The 22,202-nt window shown below is 39.2% G+C and overlaps 1 protein-coding gene across 2 annotated transcripts in view; it reads right to left on the bottom strand.

The window, feature by feature from the left end:
* RAD50 (RAD50 double strand break repair protein) overlaps positions 1 to 22,202 on the bottom strand; it is a 38,844-nt gene that overhangs the window by 5,762 nt on the left and 10,880 nt on the right. The window contains exons 1-21 of one of the 2 annotated variants that reach the window (XM_041397899.1): positions 13,003 to 13,421; positions 12,320 to 12,496; positions 11,842 to 11,925; positions 11,455 to 11,606; positions 10,478 to 10,663; positions 10,128 to 10,332; positions 9,589 to 9,717; positions 9,204 to 9,369; positions 8,337 to 8,530; positions 7,582 to 7,788; positions 6,551 to 6,733; positions 6,181 to 6,338; positions 5,344 to 5,519; positions 5,006 to 5,243; positions 4,324 to 4,513; positions 3,344 to 3,470; positions 2,929 to 3,122; positions 2,509 to 2,619; positions 1,853 to 1,945; positions 1,653 to 1,766; positions 743 to 870 (exon numbers count right to left, since the gene is read on the bottom strand). In XM_041397899.1, coding sequence (XP_041253833.1) covers positions 743 to 870; positions 1,653 to 1,766; positions 1,853 to 1,945; positions 2,509 to 2,619; positions 2,929 to 3,122; positions 3,344 to 3,470; positions 4,324 to 4,513; positions 5,006 to 5,243; positions 5,344 to 5,519; positions 6,181 to 6,338; positions 6,551 to 6,733; positions 7,582 to 7,788; positions 8,337 to 8,530; positions 9,204 to 9,369; positions 9,589 to 9,717; positions 10,128 to 10,332; positions 10,478 to 10,663; positions 11,455 to 11,606; positions 11,842 to 11,925; positions 12,320 to 12,448 — 3,164 coding nt within the window. In that variant the 5' untranslated portion in view covers positions 12,449 to 12,496; positions 13,003 to 13,421. Of the gene's footprint in view, positions 1 to 742; positions 871 to 1,652; positions 1,767 to 1,852; positions 1,946 to 2,508; positions 2,620 to 2,928; positions 3,123 to 3,343; positions 3,471 to 4,323; positions 4,514 to 5,005; positions 5,244 to 5,343; positions 5,520 to 6,180; positions 6,339 to 6,550; positions 6,734 to 7,581; positions 7,789 to 8,336; positions 8,531 to 9,203; positions 9,370 to 9,588; positions 9,718 to 10,127; positions 10,333 to 10,477; positions 10,664 to 11,454; positions 11,607 to 11,841; positions 11,926 to 12,319; positions 12,500 to 13,002; positions 13,422 to 22,202 lie in introns of those variants that run through there. The other variant, XM_041397900.1, reaches the window with a different exon arrangement.

Below are 22,202 nucleotides of genomic sequence, written 5' to 3'. Positions count from 1 at the left end.
TTTCAAGTTTTTAATCAGGGTTCTAATTTTGAGTTTATGTTGGACAACAGCTCATTGTATCATATCTATAAAGTCCATAACAATTAAAATTATAGCACTAATGCCACTGAAATGAAGACACTATTGAAATAAAAATACTTTTAAGTTTGTTAAGAATATATTCTAATCACTATTCTAAGTGGGAGAAGAAAGCTGTCAGGTTCAAATGCTAAAGTGGTATATGTATAAACAAAAAAAAAATTAATTTTATAGATGGATACTGAGCAAAATAAGATGAATTATTGGGTAAACTCTAGCATGCTAAATAAATATTTCACATGCAAGAACCAGCAAAGGAGTAATTACTTTTCAAAAGTGTTTATTATCTAAGCAATTATTTCTAAACTATTGAAGTAAACATAAAATTTGCTGCTGGGAACTAAATGAGCAGACTGAAAATACAAACTAAATACTCTCATCCAGAAGCATGAATTATTCCAATGTGGATTTCTCAGTAAACATCATGAAAAGCACTGGAACAGGTATGAGCAGATATCTCTATTTCTAGCCAGAAGCACTGTATAATTTCAGTCATCCACACTGTTGTCACAGGGATATGAACCAAACAAGGAGTGAAGGAGAAAGTGGCCTGCATGAGTGGGGTGACAAGAGGAGCAGACACACTAAAACACAGTGACTACAACAGCCTGATGTTCAATGAATTCTTGTGCAAAGCACACCATTCTGTTTTGAAGGTGCTTACTTTTTCATCTGGGGGACTTTCATCTCTCCCATCTCCTTCATAAGTTGTTTTATATTGTCTTCAACTTCTTTCAGCTCTTCATTCCGCTTCCTCAGAGTGAGGTTATCCTCCAGCCACCTTTCCTGTATCTAGCTCCAAAGAAACAAGAAATTGTATAATGTTTCAGCATGTTGGTTATCAATTACAATGTATCAGTTCTGCACAACTCTGAAACGTGCTGCAAAGACAAAAGAATTGAAAACAAAAATGATCACAGTGAGAATTTACATTGTCCCAGAAATAGAATAAAATGGAAATCAGCAGTACTATTTCATCTCTCAAACTGGAATAACACTCAGCAGTGTTTACTGCCAGAAGTGAACACAAGAGTGATTATTTTTGAGAATATTAATCCATGTTTCAACCATGGATTTCTGGACAAGTAGATTTCACCAAGGATGGATTTAACCAAGTCCCCTGTTGCAGTTCTACAACACTAGACAGTAACTGAAAGGGTAGAATGGGAAAAGACGTATTTCCTGTAAGGAATGTAAACAGTATTTGAAACATATGCACAAGAATTCAAAGTACATGACAAATCTGGAATAGCAAGCAACTTTTGGTACCTGCAGCTTGTCTTTACTTATAAAGGCATGTATCCCCCACATACAGATACTCCTGAAAATGCTGACTACTATCCCACCAGACTAAACTCTTAGAAATACCATCAGATGATAGTTGGAGATAAATGGTTTTTAAATTTCCACACACAAATCTCAAGACTATTTTCAGCCTAATGCACGTACAGCAACTAACAACTGATCAAATAAATAATGAGGAGCTAATTTCACACCAGTACAGACCTAGGCAGACAAACCAGAACTAGGAGTTATTTCAACTATGCCAAGTATACTTTAAACAATATATCCACCTTTTGAGTGTCAATATCTTGTCGGGTCATTTCCATCTCTTTACTTATCTTTTCCTTCTGTTTCTCACAGGCAGCCAAACGAGAATTTACTTCATCAAGTTCAGACTCCTTTTGCTAAAGAAAGATAAAGAAAATGGCATATGATTTAAAAACAAAAGTACTTTTAATGCTAACTTTTTACTCACTGGTTTTTAGATTACCTTTTTATAGTCTTCTTTGCCTTGTTGAATATAGTTTTCAATTTCTTTCACGTACTTGTTTATATCTTTAACTTTCTCATTTATGCTATTCATCTGCAGAGAAAAGATATCAAATGAAATATGGTCTTCTGTCCAAGAACAGATATGCTCTGTATCAAAGATAGTGATGTGCTCTGTATCAAAGATAGTGGATAACAGTACCACCAAAGTACAATTCCTTACTGTAACTCCCTTTAGTTTTCTAATAAAGTCTTCAGCTTCCACAATGCCAGTACTTCTTATAAGCATGAAAATGTTTCCCAAAAGAAATGAGGGCCACTTAACCTGGGAAGAACCAGTGTGTCTCTTGGCAAGGATGGGTGATGGTCATCCTTGCTGTTCCTCTTGGGTCTACTTAGGAAGGGCTTTTGAATGCCATCAGCCACTAAATATTGCCAAATGTCTCAAGAAGACTTTTTTCAAGACTGCCAAAGGTGAATTACAATTGAGTTCATGTCCTGACTGACATGTTCCTTTTCTTCCCTAAAAGCTCTACCAATCTAAAGCACCTCCTGGTGTTATTGATGTTTCCTAAAAGCAAACTCAATACCACAGCTTCCATCCACTGAAAAACAGTATTCAATCCTGTATCACAGTTAGGCCAAGAGCAAACACACCTTCTCTTGTGTTTCTTTATTACTTGCAGTCCTTTTATTCACTAGTTCCTCCTTCTCCTGCTGCAATTTGTCTAACTTTGTCTCCAAAGGAAGTACCTGTTCTTCTGCTTCCTGAAAAGTAGTTGGAAAAAGTAGCTTTTATTTTCGCATTCTGGTAAAGATCAATAATTTTTCAAGCAGAAAAAAAAAGTAATGTGGTTACTTATTTCTTTTTTGTGTGTATTAAAAAAAGGAAACGTGAAAATATGTATTTTTAAAGTTCCAGAAATTCTCAAAGATACACAATTGCAACACACTACAAACATTTAAAAATCCATCCCATTGTCTAGGACTAGAGACAATATTAAGTACGACAAGATTATTATTTTTTGTTTCAAGGCCAGCAAAGCTAAGGGTTAGACAACTGGGAGTATTTCTCACCCTGATCTCTCTGCGTAAGGACTGAACCTCAGTGCTTAACTCCACAGTCTGCTCCTCCAGCTGCCGCCGCCGCTGCATGCTGCTGACAACCTGCAGCTTCTCTGCCTTGAGCTCATTGACTGCACTCTTCAGCTGCTGAATCTGGCTTTGCTGGTCCTGCTTGCGTTTTTGATTTAACTCAATTTTACTGGTAACTGCAGAGGAAAACAGGAGTCAATCTGTTATCAAAACCATTATTGTAATCCTTACGAAAACTCATCTCTAAATTAAGCTGGTATGACTCCAAAAACCAGCAACAACAAACTAGGAGAACAGAGTTATTTGAGAACATAAAATAAATAAACCAAAATTTTAATGGCAAGAATTTTGGACTACTTTTAGTATAAAAATGAAATAACAGGTTTGTAGAACCTACCTGTATCCCACAAGTGTTTTTTCTCTTGTTTTTCTTTGCTTACTTGAAGCACAGTTCTACTTAAATTGACACCTAGCAGCTTAGCCTCCTGCTGAGCAATTTTTCGTTCAACATCCCTGATATCAGTCTGAAAGTATGAGGAAAAGCACCATTACTACTGTATTAGTCTTTAACCATGTATTTTTTCACCTTTGGCACATAAGAACAAGCTCAGGGCTTGAGGCACTCGAGAGCTTCCAATCTCCTTCCCTTGTAGAGCAATGTCACATCACTGGCAGTAGGTTTATGTCAGCTGCTAGGAACTGGAATTCCTAACTGTGGATGGAATCAGCCAGTAAGGATGCACAGGCCTTTAACATCCCCAGCCCACTTCAGGACAGTTCCATGTGCAATCTGTCCCTGCAATACTGGAATTGTTGGAGCCCCAGGAGCTGCTGACATCTCCACCTGGTGAAATACTCTCAGTCCTTTGTCTGGCCCCAGGTTCCCTAATTGCTCCTTTGAAGGTTCTCAGTCAAGCAAAGATTTTGTGTTGACAATAGAAGCATGAAAACTGCTTAAAACAGTCTCCTAAGCCAGAATAATAAAAAGTGCAGGATTTCTCTTTCCCTTCACTATATATTCAGATGGCACAGAACTAGGAAACACATGTGAGATGCTGGGAATACAGTGACCTATAATGACTATAAGGACTGAAAACACTTAGGTGTACTTGTGGTTGTGCTCAGTTTTGGATTACACCTCTTTTTGCAGTTCATATAGCACAGAATTGAATCAGAACTCAAGGGACTCTGTGGTGCTCAAAAAAAAAAACTTTTGTAAATCAAAGGTTTATTAGTACAACATCATCTAGGTTATACTGTCTTTGGAAGTATTTTAAAATAAGGACCTCAAAGTTCTGTCACATTACTGAATAACTACATATCTAAATGCAAAGGAATATAATTTTATGCATTTAAAAAAAAGTTACCAAAGCATACCTGATACCTTTCCATCAGAGTTATATCCTGTAAACGTGCTTTGGCACCTTCCTCCTCAGACAAAGCTGTCTGGAGAAGTGATTCCTGCTCTTCTATCTCACCCTTCAGGCCTGTTAAATCTCTGTTAGCATTCTGGATCTTGTTCCTCAGGTCTGGAATTTCCTTATCTTGGAGTTCAACTACAGTTCGCCTTAAATAAAATATAAATCCCTAAAATTTCCTTGGTCAAAACCAGCAGCATAAATTGAAGACATTCAAGATCACAAAATCCATTATATGATTTAGCAGTGGAAGACTAAATTTAGTTAAAATAGTATCCCCTTAACCTTGTCCACATTTAACTAAGCTTCTGTTACATACCTAGCTAAGGTAACATATCCCTCATTTTAAGTGAGATTATACAGACAAGCAAACAAAATCTGTTTTGGTTTTTAACTTCATTACAGCAAGTGCTCAGGAGAAGGTACAAAGCACTGAACAAGAGTGCCCTCTTGTGAAGGAAAGCTCTACCCTCATCCATTCTCCAATTCTCCCAAAACAGTTATCCCACCAACGACATTTTGAAATTAATTAACCAGCCCTAGAATAAAGCCTCCTTGATGTCTGCATAGCTTTTTATAATCAAACCCCACAGATCTGAAAGAAAGCAGCCTGTAACCATATGGTTCCCTAAGCACTTTACCGCAGTGGCTTAAGACTCATCATTTCATCACGCTTTTTCTCTTTTCTTTTAAGCTCAGACTCTGTTGACTTCAGTTTGTCTGGGGCAAGGCGCAGTTTAGACTGCAGATCACTGATGACATCCTGCAGTTCAGCCTCTGTCTGAAAAACTCTTTGGCAAACTGGACAACAAGACTGGTTCTCCTCTGTCAGTTGTGTAATGAACTGTGAATAAACTGCAGTGGCTCCAGCAAGCACAGCTGGGTGAAAAACAAACAGAACACTTATGTTGGATAAACAGTGCATAATCAGCTAAATTAGAATTTCAGGGAAAAAAAGTAGAGCTATACACAAATTTACCTCGCTGTTTGGAACTTTTTTCAATTTCATCTTGAAGTTTGTTCAGGTCACTGTCAAAATCTTGACTTCCACAAACATCAAAAAGTTTTGCTTCATGATTGGACAACTGAGCTTCTTTTTTCCTTAGCTCATTACTGGCATAAGTTTTATCATATTCTACTGATGCCAGCCGTTTGCTGAAATATGAATGCAGAAACACTTTTATTACCTGAACACAAAGAATTAGACTGTTTAAGCAAAACCAAAATCCACGGAAAGGTAATCTGAAATTACAGAACTATTCACCAGTTCTTCTTTATTGATTTTTCATGTAATCTATAGCATGAACTTTTCATTGATCCAAGTACAGCATAAGTGTTTCATTTTAAATCCCTTTTGTTTTCTAGAGGATTACTGATGAGAAACTTCCTACTCTAACTGTTTTATATAATCAAATGAAACCAAGAACAGGTAATCACACATGAATTTGTGATATAATCACTAACCACTCTGTGACTTATCAGAAAATCAGAAGACCAGCAATTTCCAGCCCCAGGCACATTCATTCAGCTAGAATTAGTACAAACAGCTAAGGATGTTCCAGATCACTATTTTGCTATCTGCTTTTAGTGCTGTCTTTGACACACTACAAATACTGTGATTTTATTAACTAGCACAAATTGCATCAGCTCTGTATCACAGAAACTCTGCAGGATGTTTTCTCTGATTTTGTAGATATCTAAATAAACACTAATGAATTAAAGTAAAAAGTATTTTGAACATATGAAACTTTCCAACATTTAAATCCATAATTACATAAAAACTTGTGAAGAAATAATCTATTAAATTAATACCTACTTCAGATTAGCAAGAGTATCCCTTGTCTGATTAATCTTTTTATTTTTACCATGAAGCCAGTCTTCAAGTTGTTTTTTACTGGGAAAGTATCCCAGCAGTGATGTTAGTTCTTCAGAATGCCTTGATTTTACTTTTCTAATCTGATCTTCTTTCTCTGCCTGGGGAAATGAAGCATTTTAAATGAAATTTTCCTATCTTTAGGTTTATAACCATCAATGTATTTATTAAGCTAATAGCATCTATGAAGTCAGACAGAAGCTCTACATTTGATTGTTGATAAATACACAAACACACTGAAAAAATACACAAATGTTGGAGGACTGTATCAATTTCATGCCACACTCTTATGAGATATTGATTAAAACATTACTTTGTCTTTCTTCAGCATCTCCATTTGGGTAATGGTTGTGGTGTGTAGATTCAACTGCTCCATCTCTTGATCCAACCTCCTAAGAGCTTTGTCCAGGTTTGTCTTCTCACTTTGCAGAGTCTGTACCTCCTGTTCCAGTGTTTCTACATCGCTGTTCCTCTCAGCCTTCTCCAGCTCATGTTCCTACACAAAAAAATAAAAGCCCAGAAGATACAAATAATTACAAAAATCAATAAAGTTCTAGCTAAAGGAAACAGAAGAAACCTCTTCAGCTGCCTGGCAGCAGCATCAGTAGCTGTTACAGGAACGACACAAGATTTGTAAAGAATAAACATAAAAGGACAAAGGCTGTGACTGGTGTGGGGCAAGAAAAGCCACAGGAAGATACTGAATGCAGTCCTGGAATGCAGCACTGCCCAAACTTGCTCATGCTTTTACCAGAAGCTCACTCATACTTAGTTTGATTATCTGTATTTTAGTATCTACTGTATCTATTGGAATTACCCTAGTGAGGAGGCTAAAAAAACACTGTCAAGTGGAATTCATATACTGCTAACAAACATAAAATATTTGGCTACAAAGGCATAACCAGCTGTTCAGCTGGAACATAAAATGCTTCTAACTTTATTTCATCAGATAAAACACTTATAACCAACTAGTCCATCTCACAGGCAAGTTATCTCCAAAAATGTATGTAGGATGGAACTTTCAATTCAAGTTTCTGGCCCAATAATTTGAGAGTAACCAATCTCCTGCTTGCCAGCTGTGCTATTACCCTGTTTACAACTCACCAAGCAGAAGCAGCACATTCCATGTGTGGACTGCACAAAAACAAGGTAGTGAACAGACCCTGCCCCAAAGGGTGCACTAACTGAACAGACAAAGCATAAAGGGTATTAAAAGGGCAAAAACACATCTGAAAGAGCAAACATCAAGGGGGGGATTATGGGATTTGGTATAGTTTTTTAATGATAAAGCCACAAGTTTTTACTTCAAGCTTCTACAATTTCTTTGATTACACACTAACTTACCATCTTGCCAATCTCCTCATCCAACTCACTAATCCTGTCTGAAAATCCCTCCAACTGCTGCAATTCACATTTGACATTCTTCAGCTCTGCTTGTTTCTTATTCTGAATGTCTGATTTCAGGTCAATGGTTCTTTCTAATCCAGTTTTCTTGTCTCTTATTTCATCTATCTGTTTTTGTTTCATTGTTTCTTTCTGTGCAAATTCTCTCTGAAAGAAGAGCAGCAATAATATAGTCATTATTTTTTAACAGGAAAATATTTTAAAATACTTTTTCACACTAGTGTGCCAATATTCGCCACAGTAAAATATTGAAATACTGAGAAAACTACAACTTGTCCAAAATTATCTGCTGAAATGTCTTTGATAGGAAAATGCAGATGCATCATACCAGTAGCATTCTGTGACAGCAACTCCATTTTGAACACGACTTCAACAAAAAGTTGTTTATTTTTAAACCAGCTGCCCACTGTAATCCTTCCTCAGGTTTTTGAGCTTATCAGTGATCATGTTCTAGCATGAGGACTGCTAGAAGAACCTCTCTGATGAACTGCCTGTTCAATAGCCTTGGTGATTACTCCTAATTTCAAAATTTCCATGGAAAGATGCAGCTGACACATTACCAAGAAGTCTAAAAAAAAAACCAGCTTTAGTTCCCCCCCATCAACACTTTCTCCCAGCACCACAAAGACCCATGTGGACCAATAAAACACCAATGGCCCATACAAATTACACTACTAAAACAACAAAACTCTCACCATCATACGATTTGCATCTTCTGTATCTCTGTCCTGCCTGTCCTTCACCAGCCTGCGAAAACTGGCGATGTGCCTTTCGGTGAAAGGGGCCCGCTCAAACCCATCCAGCTCCAGCTGGGCTGCCAGAGACTGAATTAAGGAATCCCTGGTCACAATGTGCTCCTGGTGACGATCTGCCTGCAGTTGAAGACGACCTCCACAAAGAGAAAAAGTGACATAAGTGTTCAAAAAGTGAGGCAGAAGACACACTTAGGATTCAAAGCCAGTTGAAAGCCTTTGAAACCTTGAAGTATTTTTCAACAACACAAAAAGCTACAGAATAAAAAGCTATAGGTAGAGATTGTTATTTCAGGTAGCTAAATTTGTATGAATTAAATAAATCAGTAATTCAAAAGTAAGTCCCTAAAATCACTAAAAATATTATTCTGATTAAAAAACAAAGCCCAAATGTATTTTATGTAAGCAAGTATTCTGTGTCTCAACTACTACAGCTTTGCTGAAATTCCCATAATCCATCAAAAAGGATACACAATTGAAAGAACATTACCTTAAAGCCCTCTGACTTGTCCCCAGTCCCCACATGAGACATGGAGAATGCCAGGCATTCAGCTTTCATGCTTCTTACATGACAAAATGTACTACATGTTGTAATTACAGCTGAGAAAAAATGCCCGTTAGAAACTCCAGGAGAAAAACACCTAAACTTGTCCACCAGCAAGACTCTCCCACCCCACTGTGCAGGTGAACCTGAACTAACACACATTTTAGGAGTTTTGTCCAGTTCAGATCACTTCAATTATCAGTAGTTCCATTTCAGATTTAATTACATTAGACAACATACAAGACTATAAATGAAGTCCAAATTACCTCGTTCAATAAGCAGCTCTGATTTCTCACTGTTAAATCTCTGGCACTCTTTAGTGGCTCTGTCTAAATCACGCTTACAGTCCAACAATCTCTTCTCCTTCTCCTTCACTATTCTCTGGTGGTTCTGGTATCTATCCCTTAGTTGTTCATCTGTTCCTTGAAAAACCTGTATATCACATACAAATTTATAAGTCAGTTATTAATGTTTTAAAAATGTATAGTTTTTACCACAACAGAATTAAAGAAATAAGACTTTAAACATCTCACATACAGAATCTCTATAATAAGACATACAGAGCGAAAATCTGTAGCAAGCAAAACTGGAAAACTGTTTTCCTTAGATGGATAAAGTATAATAATCTAAGTTTTCTGTCATAAAGGCAACCTTTTCCATCTTCTGTTGCAAATCTTGATTATCTTTTTCCATCTGCCGCTTCCTGCTCTCCAGGGCCTTCACATCATTGTCCAACCTCATTACTTTTGTGAGATTCTGCTCAACTTCTGCCAGAGAGCTCTGCAAAAAAATGTGGTAAGTAAAATATCTCATTGGTTCATGAACCCCATAATCAATCATTTTCAGTGCAAAACCTCCAATTTCATTAAATACGTCTTTAAAATACGAAACATTAAGTTTTAGTTTGGTTTTTAATTATAGCTTTAAATGGTTTTAGATACCAGCTAAATTTTAGAGAGATTTCAAACTGACAAAAATCCAATGCTGCTATAAGAATTCTGTTCTTAACCCTTCAATGACTGTTTATAGATTAGAGCAGCATTTGCCAGGTGAGTTGAGGTATGCTTGAGTCTGCTGCAGGGCCAAGGATTAGATATAAAAGTGCAAGATTTTAACCAAAAAATTCATCCACCTTTCACTTCTTTTATTGTTTTGTATTAAAGTATTAACATAATCCTCATGGAAATTACCTTTAGAGGCTCAAGCTGATTCTCAATTGATATTACATTCTCCTTAGAAGCAGCCAGTTGAGCTTCTCTGTTGCTGAGATGATCCTGGATTTCCTGTGCTTTCTCTTTATTCTGTTTCAGATATTTCAGTTCTGTCTGACACTCTTTTACCTTCAAGCTTTGTTTCAGTCGTACCTGACGCAGAGCTTCGAGTGCTTTGATATACCTTAAAAAAAAGCCAAATTTCAGCTGCTTTGGCAATACAGAAATACTGAAGTATGAAACAGTGTCTTCGACATTTTTATTAACATTTATGTTATGAGAAGACATTTTTTACTTAGTTTTTATTTAATTACAGTAAAGGGAAAAACCTTGTTGCTGAAAAGATCTCATCAAATTTTTGTTTCAGGGCCTTCCCTTCACTTAAGGGCCAGTTGGATTCTTCTTGGTGACAGAAAATGACATTGTTAAGCACAGATTTGGAAACACCAAGGGCGCTGATCATCTCCCGGTCTATTTCAGCACACTTGGAACTCAGACTGACCTTCTCGCCATGCCTGTGGAGACAGAGACAATCCCCAAAGGAGTTACTGGCAAGTTCTTCAAAAAGTGAACTGCACTTTAACAGTATAACCTCATTTTAACAAGTAACAATTTTTAAGCACAAAATTATGATGCTCAACAAAGGCACTTAACACTGCCAACTTTTGAAGTCAGACTGTGTCACATATTAGAACTCTGAGGAACCACCAGAGGGGGTAGGACAGCTCTTGAGTTAAAGGAATATACTTAAACAGTGGAGATGGGAGTTGAACACAGGCCAAAAACGATGTGAAACTGAAAATGGTACTAAAGGAAGTAAAGCCTACATACTCCACACAACAATACTTTCAAGCTGTATCCTACAATCATGGAATCATGGAATGATCTGGGTTAGAAATGCCCGTACCACCCACCTCACTCCCTCTGCCATGAGCAGGAATGCTACTCACATAACCAGGTTGCTCCAAACCTCATCCACCCAGGCCTTGAATATTTCCAGAAACAGGACAGTCACAGATTCTGTGAGGAACCTCTGCTAGTGCCTCACCACCCTTACTACCAATAAAGTTTTCAAATAAATGCTAGTCAACAGATGGAAGTATTTCTTAACACCACAGCTACCACATGTGTGAATTTTCAATCATCTAATAGATAAAGTAATGAAACTACACATCTTTGCAATCTAAAAGAATTAGTAGCTATGTTAAAGAATGCATTCTGTAATCTTCTCTTATCTGATGCATAAAAACATACCAAATCCAAAGCTATCTTCAGGCCAAGTAAGAAGAAACACTTGACAACTTACTTTGTTCTAGTAATGACAGATTCCAGCGTTTTAAACTCTGGAGTCTTGCCTTTCATGGTGCAGACCATGGAGCGCTGGACAGCCATGACCTCCCCGTTGACATCTCGGAACTGCAACCGAATCTGAGCTCTAACGTCGGTTTCATTGGCAACCTGTGGTAGAAGGAAAAAAAACACACAGAATGAGGGGAATTCTTCTCAAGGTCCAAAGGAATGTGTGCCTCTCCACCTGTGGGGCATGTTCTAATCACCCTCAGCTCTCTGCTTTTCTCCATTTCAGCTCAAGGCTGGCTACGACTTGAGCATCCCTGTTTTATTCACAACCTGAGTGCAGTGGAGTATTTTACTTAGGAGCAAACACACATTGCATCTAGTCATTATGACTTACCTTGGGATCATGAACAAATGTTTTTCCTTTGGTGCCAGGAGGAAAATCCCCAGTGGATATATATTTAAGGCATTCAATGATGGTCTAAGAAGACAGAATAAGTATACAGTTATAAAGACAAATTTAGAGTACCCAAGATGGACTACAGGCAAATCCACAGGAACACTTACAAATGAGTTAGATATGTAAAGAGAGAGAAATAACATTTTAATTTTTGAGTACCATGAAAATATGATACTTTGCAAAAGCAGTTTTAATCGGGATATTAATTTCTTTCCTATGAAAAAATATCAACCAGTGCTCTGCAAATTCCAGGCATGAAAGCAGATTTCTAATAACACTAAACAACACAATATTTATAGCAAACAGCATGACTTTTGCAATACTATTAAATACCTTTCTGTAGAAATTATTATTCACATGTTACAGCCTTCCAGACTTATTTACAGCTCAAATCCAAATATAAAGTGAGGCTTACCGTTTTTCCTGCACCATTTGGTCCCACCAAAATAGTTAATGGATTAAAGAAAGTGATAATTTGTTTGTCTTTGTCTTCTACCCCGAAACTCCTCACTCCGAGGATACTCATTTTTTCAATCCTCGACATTTCTGCTGAACTTCTGTTCCAAAGCCAGAGGTGAAAACACTGTAAATCCTGTAAAACAGAGCTTTGTGAAAAATCCAGTAGGCAGAAACCACAACAGATTGCTGAAAGCTGGCTAAACACCTACACAAGCAAGTAAAGCCTACATACCCCACACAATGATACTTTCAAACTGTACTCTACAATCACGGAATATTGGCATGATTGGATCATGGATTGTATATGATGAATACATTTAAAAACACGGCTAAGGTTCTTCAGTTACTGTCAAGGTACAAAACATATGAAGGTAAAACCTTATTTCTTTCAAACAGAGAAATTAATCAACTCCAAGCTAAGTGCCACACTATGTATCATGAAATCAAACACAATGGCCCGAATATCCCTTTATTCCACTTCACAAACACTACGCACGTGCCTTCAGAATGCCCCAAACACAAGAGAAGCCCCAACATGTTTTCCCCTTTGACAACCCAGCGGCGTACTGAAACACCCAACACCGTGCAAGCTTCGCCAATGGGCGTTCCCAGCACCACATCCAGCAGCACATCCAGCACCTTGTCCCGGCTGGTGCTGTGAAGGGGAAGGCTCGAGCCTCCCCAGGCCGTGGGGCGGGCACTGACCGCCGGGCTGTGCTCGGCCGGGAGCTGCCCCGGGCTCTGGGGGAGGCACCGCGGCCTCCAAGGCCCGTCCCCTCCCGTGTGGCTGCGTACTCCGGGGGTGTTCACGACGGCTCGGGCTCGGCCCTCCCGCGGCTCCTCCGGGGCTGCCCGGCCCGGGAAAGGGCATTTCCTGCCGAGGCAGGGGTGGCAGCGGGGCTTTCCCGCCCGGAGCTCCGCGCCGCGCCGGGGGCGGACGTTTTCCAGGGAGACATCCCTTCCCCTACCCGCCGCCGGAGCGCAGCCGAGCCGAGCCGAGCCCAGCCGAGCCCGCCGCGGTACCGCGCCCCCGGCCCGGCCGCCCCCTTTCCCCCATGCCCGCCCCCGGCCCGCCATGGCGGCCCGCCCGCCGCCTCGCACCGCCCCCCGGCGGCCTGCAGCGGTACGGCGCCGTGAGGGCAGCTCCGGGCTGGCGTGTCCGCTGAGGGCTCGGAAGGGAGCGATGGAGTTTTGAGGCGGTATCGTGGTTTGAACCCGGCTGGAAATAATAGAATCACAGAATGAGCTGAGTTGGACCCACAAGGTCATCGAGTCCAGCTCCTGGCCCTGCGCAGCACCGTTCCTGAGAGTCACACCGTCTGCCCTGAGCCTTGTGCAAACGCCTCTTCAGCGCCTTGAAGTGTGACCACTTCCCTGGCGAGCCTGTTCAGTGCCCAGCCACCCTCGGGGTGAAGAGCCTTTTCCTGATACCCAACCTAAATCTGCCCTGACACAGCTTCAGGCCATCCCTCAAGCGCTATCGCTGGTCACCGCAGAGAAGAGATCGGTATCTGCTGCTGTACCCGGCTGCAAGATCTCCCCTCAGTCTCGTCCAGGCTGAACAGACTAAGCACCCTCAGCCGCTCCTCCTATGAATTCTTCTCCAGACCCTTCCCCATCCTCATTGCCCTCCCTTGGGCACTCCCTAATAGCTTTAATGTCTGTCTTGTATTGTGGTGATGAGGCACCACGCAGCCACTGGCTCTTCCCCCCCAACTGCAGTGGAATGGGGAGAAGAATCAACTCTAAAACTGGTAGGTTGAGATAAGAGCAGTTTAATAAGATAAAACAAAATAAAATACAATAATGAAAACTGGTAGATTGAGATAAGAGCAGTTTAATAAGATAAAATAAAATACAATAATAATGGTAAATAATAATAATAAAAATAAATAGGAAAAAAACCCAAATAAGTGATGCCAAATAAAATTGGTCACCGCCTGCTGACCAATGCTAGCCCCTTTCCAGGTAACTCCCCCAGTTTATCTGCTGAGCATAATGTTCCGTGGTGTGGAATATCCCTTTGGCCAGTTTGGGTAACCTGTCCTGGCTGTGCTCCTTCACAGTTTCTTTTCTGTACCTCTTCACTGGCTGACCATATGACTCCAAAAAAAAATCCTTGACTTAGGATACGACTTAGAAAAAACCAGAACATCAACATACTATCAACATTGTTCTTTTCTGAATCCAAAACACAACACTGTACCAAATACTGAGAAGAATTTATCTCTACCTCAGCCGAAACCAAGACAGGCAGTTTTAGGGACTGCAGGAAAGTTTGAGATGATCAGGGGTAGGAAAGGGGATCACTCCCTTTGGCTGGTAATGTTCATTTCTCTCAAGGGCCAACAGAACTCCTTACCTTCTTGTACCAGTCTTCTTCCACATCTTCTTCCTCTTTGCTCCCTATCCCCTATTCATCATCCAGAAAGAAAAAAAGTCCAAGCCAGAGGACTGCCCCTTCCTGCTGCTTCTCTGGAGCTTTGTTATCCTACTCCTGAGGATCTGTAGTCCCTCCAGAACAACACACAGGGTCAGGCTGCACGTGCCATGCACACGCTTAGCTTGACCCAGCAGCCCCTGGCCAGCTGGGAGCCATCTCATGTTCACTGTATGAGCTGACAGCACTGGGAATCTAATTTATCTACACTTTCTGCCAACTCCAAGATTGATTAATAACTTGCCAGCATATTTTAGTATCATATTACAGTAATTTTTACTGTATTTTCACCGTGAAGGGAAACAACACAAGTAGTTCTTGTGTCAGATCAAGTTCATGATTAGGTAACAGAGGCAAACTTTGAAAAACAGCCCTTTGTGCTCAATCTTAGCATCATCTGTAATTAAAATGAGTAACAGAGATGATAAGTGAAGTCTGGACCTTATCAGGAGCTGGTGGCCAGCAGGTGGTTTGTGGCCAACAATTCAGGCTTTCACTACAGTTGTTCTCTGGTGATAATCATATCTTTTATGAGTGCAAAAATGGTTCACAAAACATAAGCTATGGCCACTACAGATTTTGAGACAAGAAGAAATTAGTGTCCATATTGGCCAAACAGCCTGTAAAAATATTGCCAAAGTTCAGACCCATCTTTGAGAAGCCAGTACAGCTCCTCTGGAGAGGAGACACCACATTATACTCCATTTGTGTGTCGCCTCCTGCCCTACAGCTGCCTCGCTATGACTCAGTTGTTCAGCAGCACAATACTTTCTCTATGGCAATATTTTTCCACATTGCCTTCAGATGATGTATGCATCATACTCTGATTCTGTAGCCAGTCTCACCTCCAGAATATTCTGCGAAAGTTCATGATTCGGAGACAGGTTTTGGCACTGTTTCTGGTAGAGTTTTCTGTTTCACACACACTATTTTCCCACCAATATGAAATCTGTTCTCTAAATAGCGTGTGTGTGTATGCTGCTGTGGAATTTCTTGGTTTGGGATTGTTCTCCTTTGACCAGCACAGTTATCAGCTTTTCAGAGTCTATAAAATAAGAGTGAACACAAAAGGCTGAGGACTAGAAGAAACAACCTCTTTCCTGCAACATTTATTATCATGTCATCATCCCTTCTAGAAACCTGTCAATCTGTAGAAGAACAAAAGCAATTACACACTTTTATCTTTCCAGTCTAAACTACTATAAGAACATCCAAATGCTGATTTCTGCTGAGGAATGGAAGTATATCTTGTATTATTACATGCTCTTCTAAGAGCCCAACATTTTCATCTAGGGACCTCTTGTGTTTCTTTAGCTGAGGTGTGACAACAGAATATTTCATAAGTTTAATGTTAAAAGCTTATCAGGAGCTTTTTCAGTTAGGATCAAAAGATCCTTTTAAGATGACTTTTGTTAACTCATAGTTATGCTTTTCTTCTGGAATTTTAGGACAAGAATTTAAAAAGAGTATTTAAAAACTTAGTTAAGCAGTATTTTCAACAAAACTTAAACAGATCTGCTCATGAAATTATGTGTTGAGAAACTGATAATTTGATGTGCACAAGGTCTTTTTCTGAGCCTTTCAAGCAGGTAGCTATGGAAAACCAGATGACTCTTCTCACATCATTGAATGATTTGTCCAATTTTGCTGGAAAATTGTAACCTTTTGATGAGTGAGTATTACACTCTCATAAGCCCTTGCCAGTCATCTGAAAGTAGCTTTCAGCCATTTTGAAGCACTTTGGTTTTTTTCAGTAGATAGTTTTTCCACTTACGTTAAGGGACAAGGTTTTCACCTGATGCCAGGACAGCTAATTCCAGCCATTAATACCTGCCATGCTTTCACTGCTGGGCTGCCAATTAAATCCATGCCTTTTCCAGCCATGTGTTCTATGCTGAATTTCCCCAAACAGTGAGGGCGAGGGAGGAAGGGTAAAGAATCCAAACTGGTTAAGTAGCATTAGGGTCTGTGTATTTCTAAGAAGTTACTGGTATTTTTTACTCACCTTTGAACTGAGTTTGAGTTCATTTAGAAAATCCCACTGAATAAAGGATGGCATATTACTGAGAGACATGTAAAAACTACATAGCTTTTCAGATCTCCATCTCTCTGATTATGTGGTACAAAAGTAAGAATAAAACCACATAAAGATCTGCGTTACAGAAGGAATGCTCCTATTTCCTGTGATAAGTTTTTGATATCATATCATGAAATGACATCTCTTATCCACAGAGGTATTTTCCCCTTACTTGATGTCAGGAGGAAGGAAACCCCCAACCAGCCCCCAGTGAGGCATCCCACAGTGCTCATGATAACTCACACCATGGTCTTGTGCCTTTTCCAATATGAGAAAACTTTCCCTTTCATCTAATATTCAAGGTGTATATATAGGCAGCGTATAGTGCATAAATCAAAGACAGCTTTCCTTGAACCCAAAATGCTGTTGCTCTATATTTTCTTGGTGAGTTGCTGCTTACCTGGCTCAATGGGAGGTGCAGTAGAAGAATTTCAAGCAAACCTCGAGGATCTAGTGACTCCAGCAAACAAAGAGGTGGGTCGTTATCTCTTTTTCTTCATTTCCTACAGTTCTTTTGATGGAAGTATAAAATGAAGTCTGGGTTAGTTTCAGCTCTAGTTTGTATGTCCTGTATTTTGTTTGTTAAAGTTGAGATGCTCAAAGCACTGTGTGTCAAACTTTCCTCAGAAGCTGGTAATTGTTTCCCCAAAGGAAGTTCAGAAATAGAAAACCTGATGAAGATGATATGTATTTCGAGATGTTTAACAATGTGGCAGTCGCTTAGAGGAGAAATACCTTCTAACAGTATATTCTTTTTAAAAATTTTAGGTCTTTATTCCAGTACCCAAGGGGAAATTTCAGGTAAGACTTTCAAACTTCTTTATTCTACTGCTCTTAATTATTTGAAAAATGATGATGCTTTGTAGCACATCTTGAAGGAAAGAGAGACTACAAAAAAAGACCAAATCCTACTAAAAGGGAATACATATGCTAATTTTTTCATGAGCAGTTCTGCTATGCATGCAAATTCAGTGAAGCTATGGGAATAAAGAGCCAATTCTGTGACCATGGTCTCTGAGACTTGGTTGTACTCCTGCTGAAGGCAATCTCAGGAGTTCTTGCAGAGAGATTACTTCTGAGGCTGTTCTCAACGTTACAGTCTCAGGTGCAGACCCTGAACATCACCTGCTGTCATTTAGAACCAAAGGTGGGTGAATAGGGTTAGTACTTGAAGCACTAAAATGTTCTTACCTCTTGGCAAACAAACAAGTTGAGTGTTATAAAGCCCCATAAAGTTTGTGTTTGAAGGAAGCAATTTGTTGGCACAAGAAGTTATTGTCTACAATAATAAACCTGTTGATCAGTGGTTTCAGTTTGTGGTCTGCAGATTTCTCAAATTCTGTGAACTGAAAAATGGTTCATGAAAAATAATGAAGAACAGCCAGCCTGTTGTTTTAGAGGAAAAAAATGTTTAGAGCTTGCAGCTTTAAAGAAGGCTGAGATATAGTCAGAGGGGTACAGTGCTTCTGTCCTCTGTGGGAGGTACAGCTGGGAGAGGGAGTTGGCAGATCTGACATTCTCAGGCTATTCAGTGTGGTTTTGATAAAGCTGCAACCCCAGTGGATTTTAGTCTGCCTTTTACAATTCTTTTTTTATATTTTCCTTAATAACAGTTTTAAAAATGTGTTTATTTTCTCTCATGCTGTAGATTTTCATCAAACCCCAGAAAACATAGGAAAGTACCTCTTTCTGTATTTATACAGAATTTCTGTTTCCGCTATGCATGCAAATAGTTATTGAATTTACTGAAAGATAAAAGTTAACTCATTTGGCAGAATATAATTTTGCTGTTATTTGATTTTTTTTTTAGTGTAGTCGTGTTCCCTGTCAACTTGAAAAAACCATAGAAGGACTGAAAGTTTCCTTTAAGGATAATTCAGCAAGCAGACATATTTCTCTGATGGAGAATAACATGAATTACATAACATCAATTTTAAAGAAAACACATACAGTAAGTTTCTCATGAATTATTTATAGTCATAGAATCATGGAATGGTTTGGGTTGGAAGGGACCTTAAAGCTCATCTAGTCCCAACTCCCCTGGCTGGACTAGGGACACCCAAGGTAAAAATATGAAATTATGTGAATGTACCACTCACTCGTTTTCAAAACATGAAATTAATCATCCCAGCATCCTGGCTGACTAAAGTCAACAGCAAAATTTTGATGGCATCTCTGTAGAACCCCTGCAACACCCTTCGTTCTGCAGTGTTGAGCATTGTGGCTGCTGCTCAGCAGTGGTTTTACAGGAACTACCTGAATTCATAGAGTCTGGATAGAAGTTAGAGTTTCCTAAAGATGCATCACCTGTAGACAAATCCTAGGACTTGTCATTAGCCAGAACACTAGTAAGAAAAGGCCCTAAGCCACATCTCAGTAAGAAAAGTCAGCCAGCAAGTAGTATTCCCAATACTCAAATGTCTTCTCTCTGTTCATTCATGCAGATCTATCTTTCCTTCTGATTAAACATTCCCTTGAAAACCATCAATGCCTTCTCAGCAATATGTTCTTCTTGTTCCCTCCATTGTTTTGACTGTTGCCTTTTGCTATTTTTCGCTTTTATCATTATTGTAGCAACGCCAGAACATCATACCCTGTCCAATGAAAGACCTGACCCTACAGGAAGCCCTGAATCACTTCAAGACATACTTTGAGAAGGTGAATGAGAACTGCTGGGAGTCCTGATGACAGGTGTTGGCACCCCAAATACTTGGAGACAACTCTTACCCAACACTAGAGCTGGTTCTGATGGAAGAGAGAGCACCACAAAGAGACACCACAACTTTAACATGAATGTTTCAGAGATGAATTATCAGATATTTATGTCTTATTGCAATTATTAGCATATTTATTTAATTTATAGAGTGATTCTATATTTTTACCCTAATGTTCAAAGTGATAATGAATAAAGGAACTTAAAATATTATATATAAAATAATAAAATATTATAATAATAATAATATATATAATATATTGTGGAGGTTGTGCACTATAATGACTAGAGTATTAGTCAAGGCTATATGACTAAAATCAAAAAAATATACACATTATGAGTCAGATCCATTGATGTGCTCCTCTGCAGGCACTTACTAAATTGTCAAATATTTACCATCTGATAGCAGGAATAAAAAGGAGAGAAGGCTGTCTTTTAAATATACTAATAATTAAGTTTGAGAACAATGTTTCTCCCTGTAATTCTACAATATAATTGCATTGTGTTATTTGTGCATGATACACGTTCTTTATTTGACTAAAATATTTAGAGTGTGAGCAGATCATACTTATTTTAATATTACTCCAAATATATTTTCAACCACGGTATCTTCAAATTTTGTAATAGAATTAGTGTTGTTGGCTCAGTGACAAGCCAAAACAAAACCCTGAGTGGGTCTCTGGGTTATTGCCATAGACATATAATGATATTATCAAACAGACACAGTGGTGGTAGCAAAGCTTGTCTAATTTAGGCTGGATTGGTTTGTTTGGTTTTTCTTCTCAGGACTGCCTAAAGCTGTATTTTTTATGAAGAGAAGAATGTGATTACAAGTCACTTTTCCTAAATAAAAATATGGCATTTTTTTAGAACCTGAAGTGTCAGAGGAAAACAATGATTTTGCTAGGGTATGGAAGTATTCCCTGAATTCCAAATGAAATGTAGTTGATTCACTTAGCTGGCTTTTGGGGCATGAAGCAGTTTGAAGACCTGCCCAGCTACACATTGTGTAACTTCTAGGTGAAAAATAATCAGCATAGATGTATTTTGGGGAGTTGTAGCCCATCTCTACTGAAATAAACAATAGGATTATGTAATCAAGCATAGTTATGTCCAAGGAACATCCAGTTTGTGATGATTGTAGCAGATGGACATGATTTTACAGGAAACTAAAGGGTGCACATCAAACAGATTCCCATCTTGGTGACTGAGAAAATCTAGGATAAATCCAAACACTGGTATTAGCAGTGTGACAGTGGCTAATCCAGTCAGTGTTGAAATTAATAAATCTTCTCCAGAGCAAAGAGTGGTAATGAGGAAAGCTGGAGAACGCTGTCCCACAAAACCATGCCCACGCTGTTAGTCACTGCTGGAGGTTTAGCTAGAGCAGACAAGAGCAAAACAATGAACTTCGAATGAGCAAACATGAGGAGGCATCTCTCTAAACAAAGCTCTTCTGACACAGCTCTCAAGGAATCAAAAATGCATCCACATAAACACAGGAAGCAGGGAAACCTGTCTCACACAGAGGAGATATTGAAGTACTTCAACATCAGTTGTCACAAGTAACTGTAAATGATGTACAGCTGCTAAAATTGAGGCAAGGCTGGGAAACATCAGTTTTTTCTAGTGTTGCATGTTGCACTCCAGCGTTCTGCATAAAACTGAAAAGTAGGAGCAAAGGCAGGATTTTACCACAAAGGTTGCAGAAGCTCTATGATCTTAGTCAAAACAAACCCCTTTCAACCAACTGTTGCTAAGTGATTTGTAATATTAACACAGGTCATGCTAAGAACTCATCTTTCCTTCCAAAACATGTTAAAACCTGCTAAAAGTGTGAGCTGTGCTGTACCTGCACTGGGGACAATGCTGCTCACCCACACCAAGCTAAACCTCACAAACCAGAGAAATGCTAAGTGCTTAAATGACCAAACTGGACTTTAATTAGCTAATTAAGCAGAAGATATCTCTAATTAAAATTATGCAATTTTGCATAAGCTCAGCTCATACTTTAAAGTGTATTCTTTCAGTGTTCTGTCTCATTACCTTGCCATGGGTCCATCCACACAGCAAAATCTGTTTTCTTTCCATTTTGTTCTTCTGGAAGTGTTTTCCTGCATTAGCACAGGTTAACAGAGTTTGGAGCACATGTAATTCTTATTTTATGCTCTGTGCTCTTCAGGAATAGCAGTGCCAGGATTATAAAACAATTTAGAATCCTTGGGAGCATTCTAAAGTGAGTGGCAGAAATGGATTTTTAGTGTTCTGCCACAGGGTGTATTATCCATTTGCCATGCTGTCAACCTATTGAAAAGTCATTTCAAAGAAGAAAAGAAAGGTGTCTTTCAAACCAGAGTCATCCAGGTAGATGAAAGAGGTTTTTAGGAGCCCTAAAAGGCAGGGAAAGGCTGCACACACAAGAGCAGAGAAAGTTGCAAGACTGGCTATACAAACTTTAAAATTCACATGTAATATACGCAATGCTGTTTACCCTGTGAGTGAAAAGCCTTTTAAGACTTTCATTTTCAGGATGTGTAAGCAAAACATCCACCCAAACTAGGCAGAGTCTGCTCTCAGGAAGGTCTTGCTGAGTGCAGAGGGCACCTGGC

The sequence above is a fragment of the Onychostruthus taczanowskii genome, unplaced genomic scaffold (assembly GCF_017590055.1).
Source record: "Onychostruthus taczanowskii isolate IOZ18803 unplaced genomic scaffold, ASM1759005v1 scaffold14, whole genome shotgun sequence".
NCBI classification, from domain to species: Eukaryota; Metazoa; Chordata; class Aves; order Passeriformes; family Passeridae; genus Onychostruthus; species Onychostruthus taczanowskii.
This window is presented reverse-complemented; position numbering and strand designations above follow the sequence as displayed.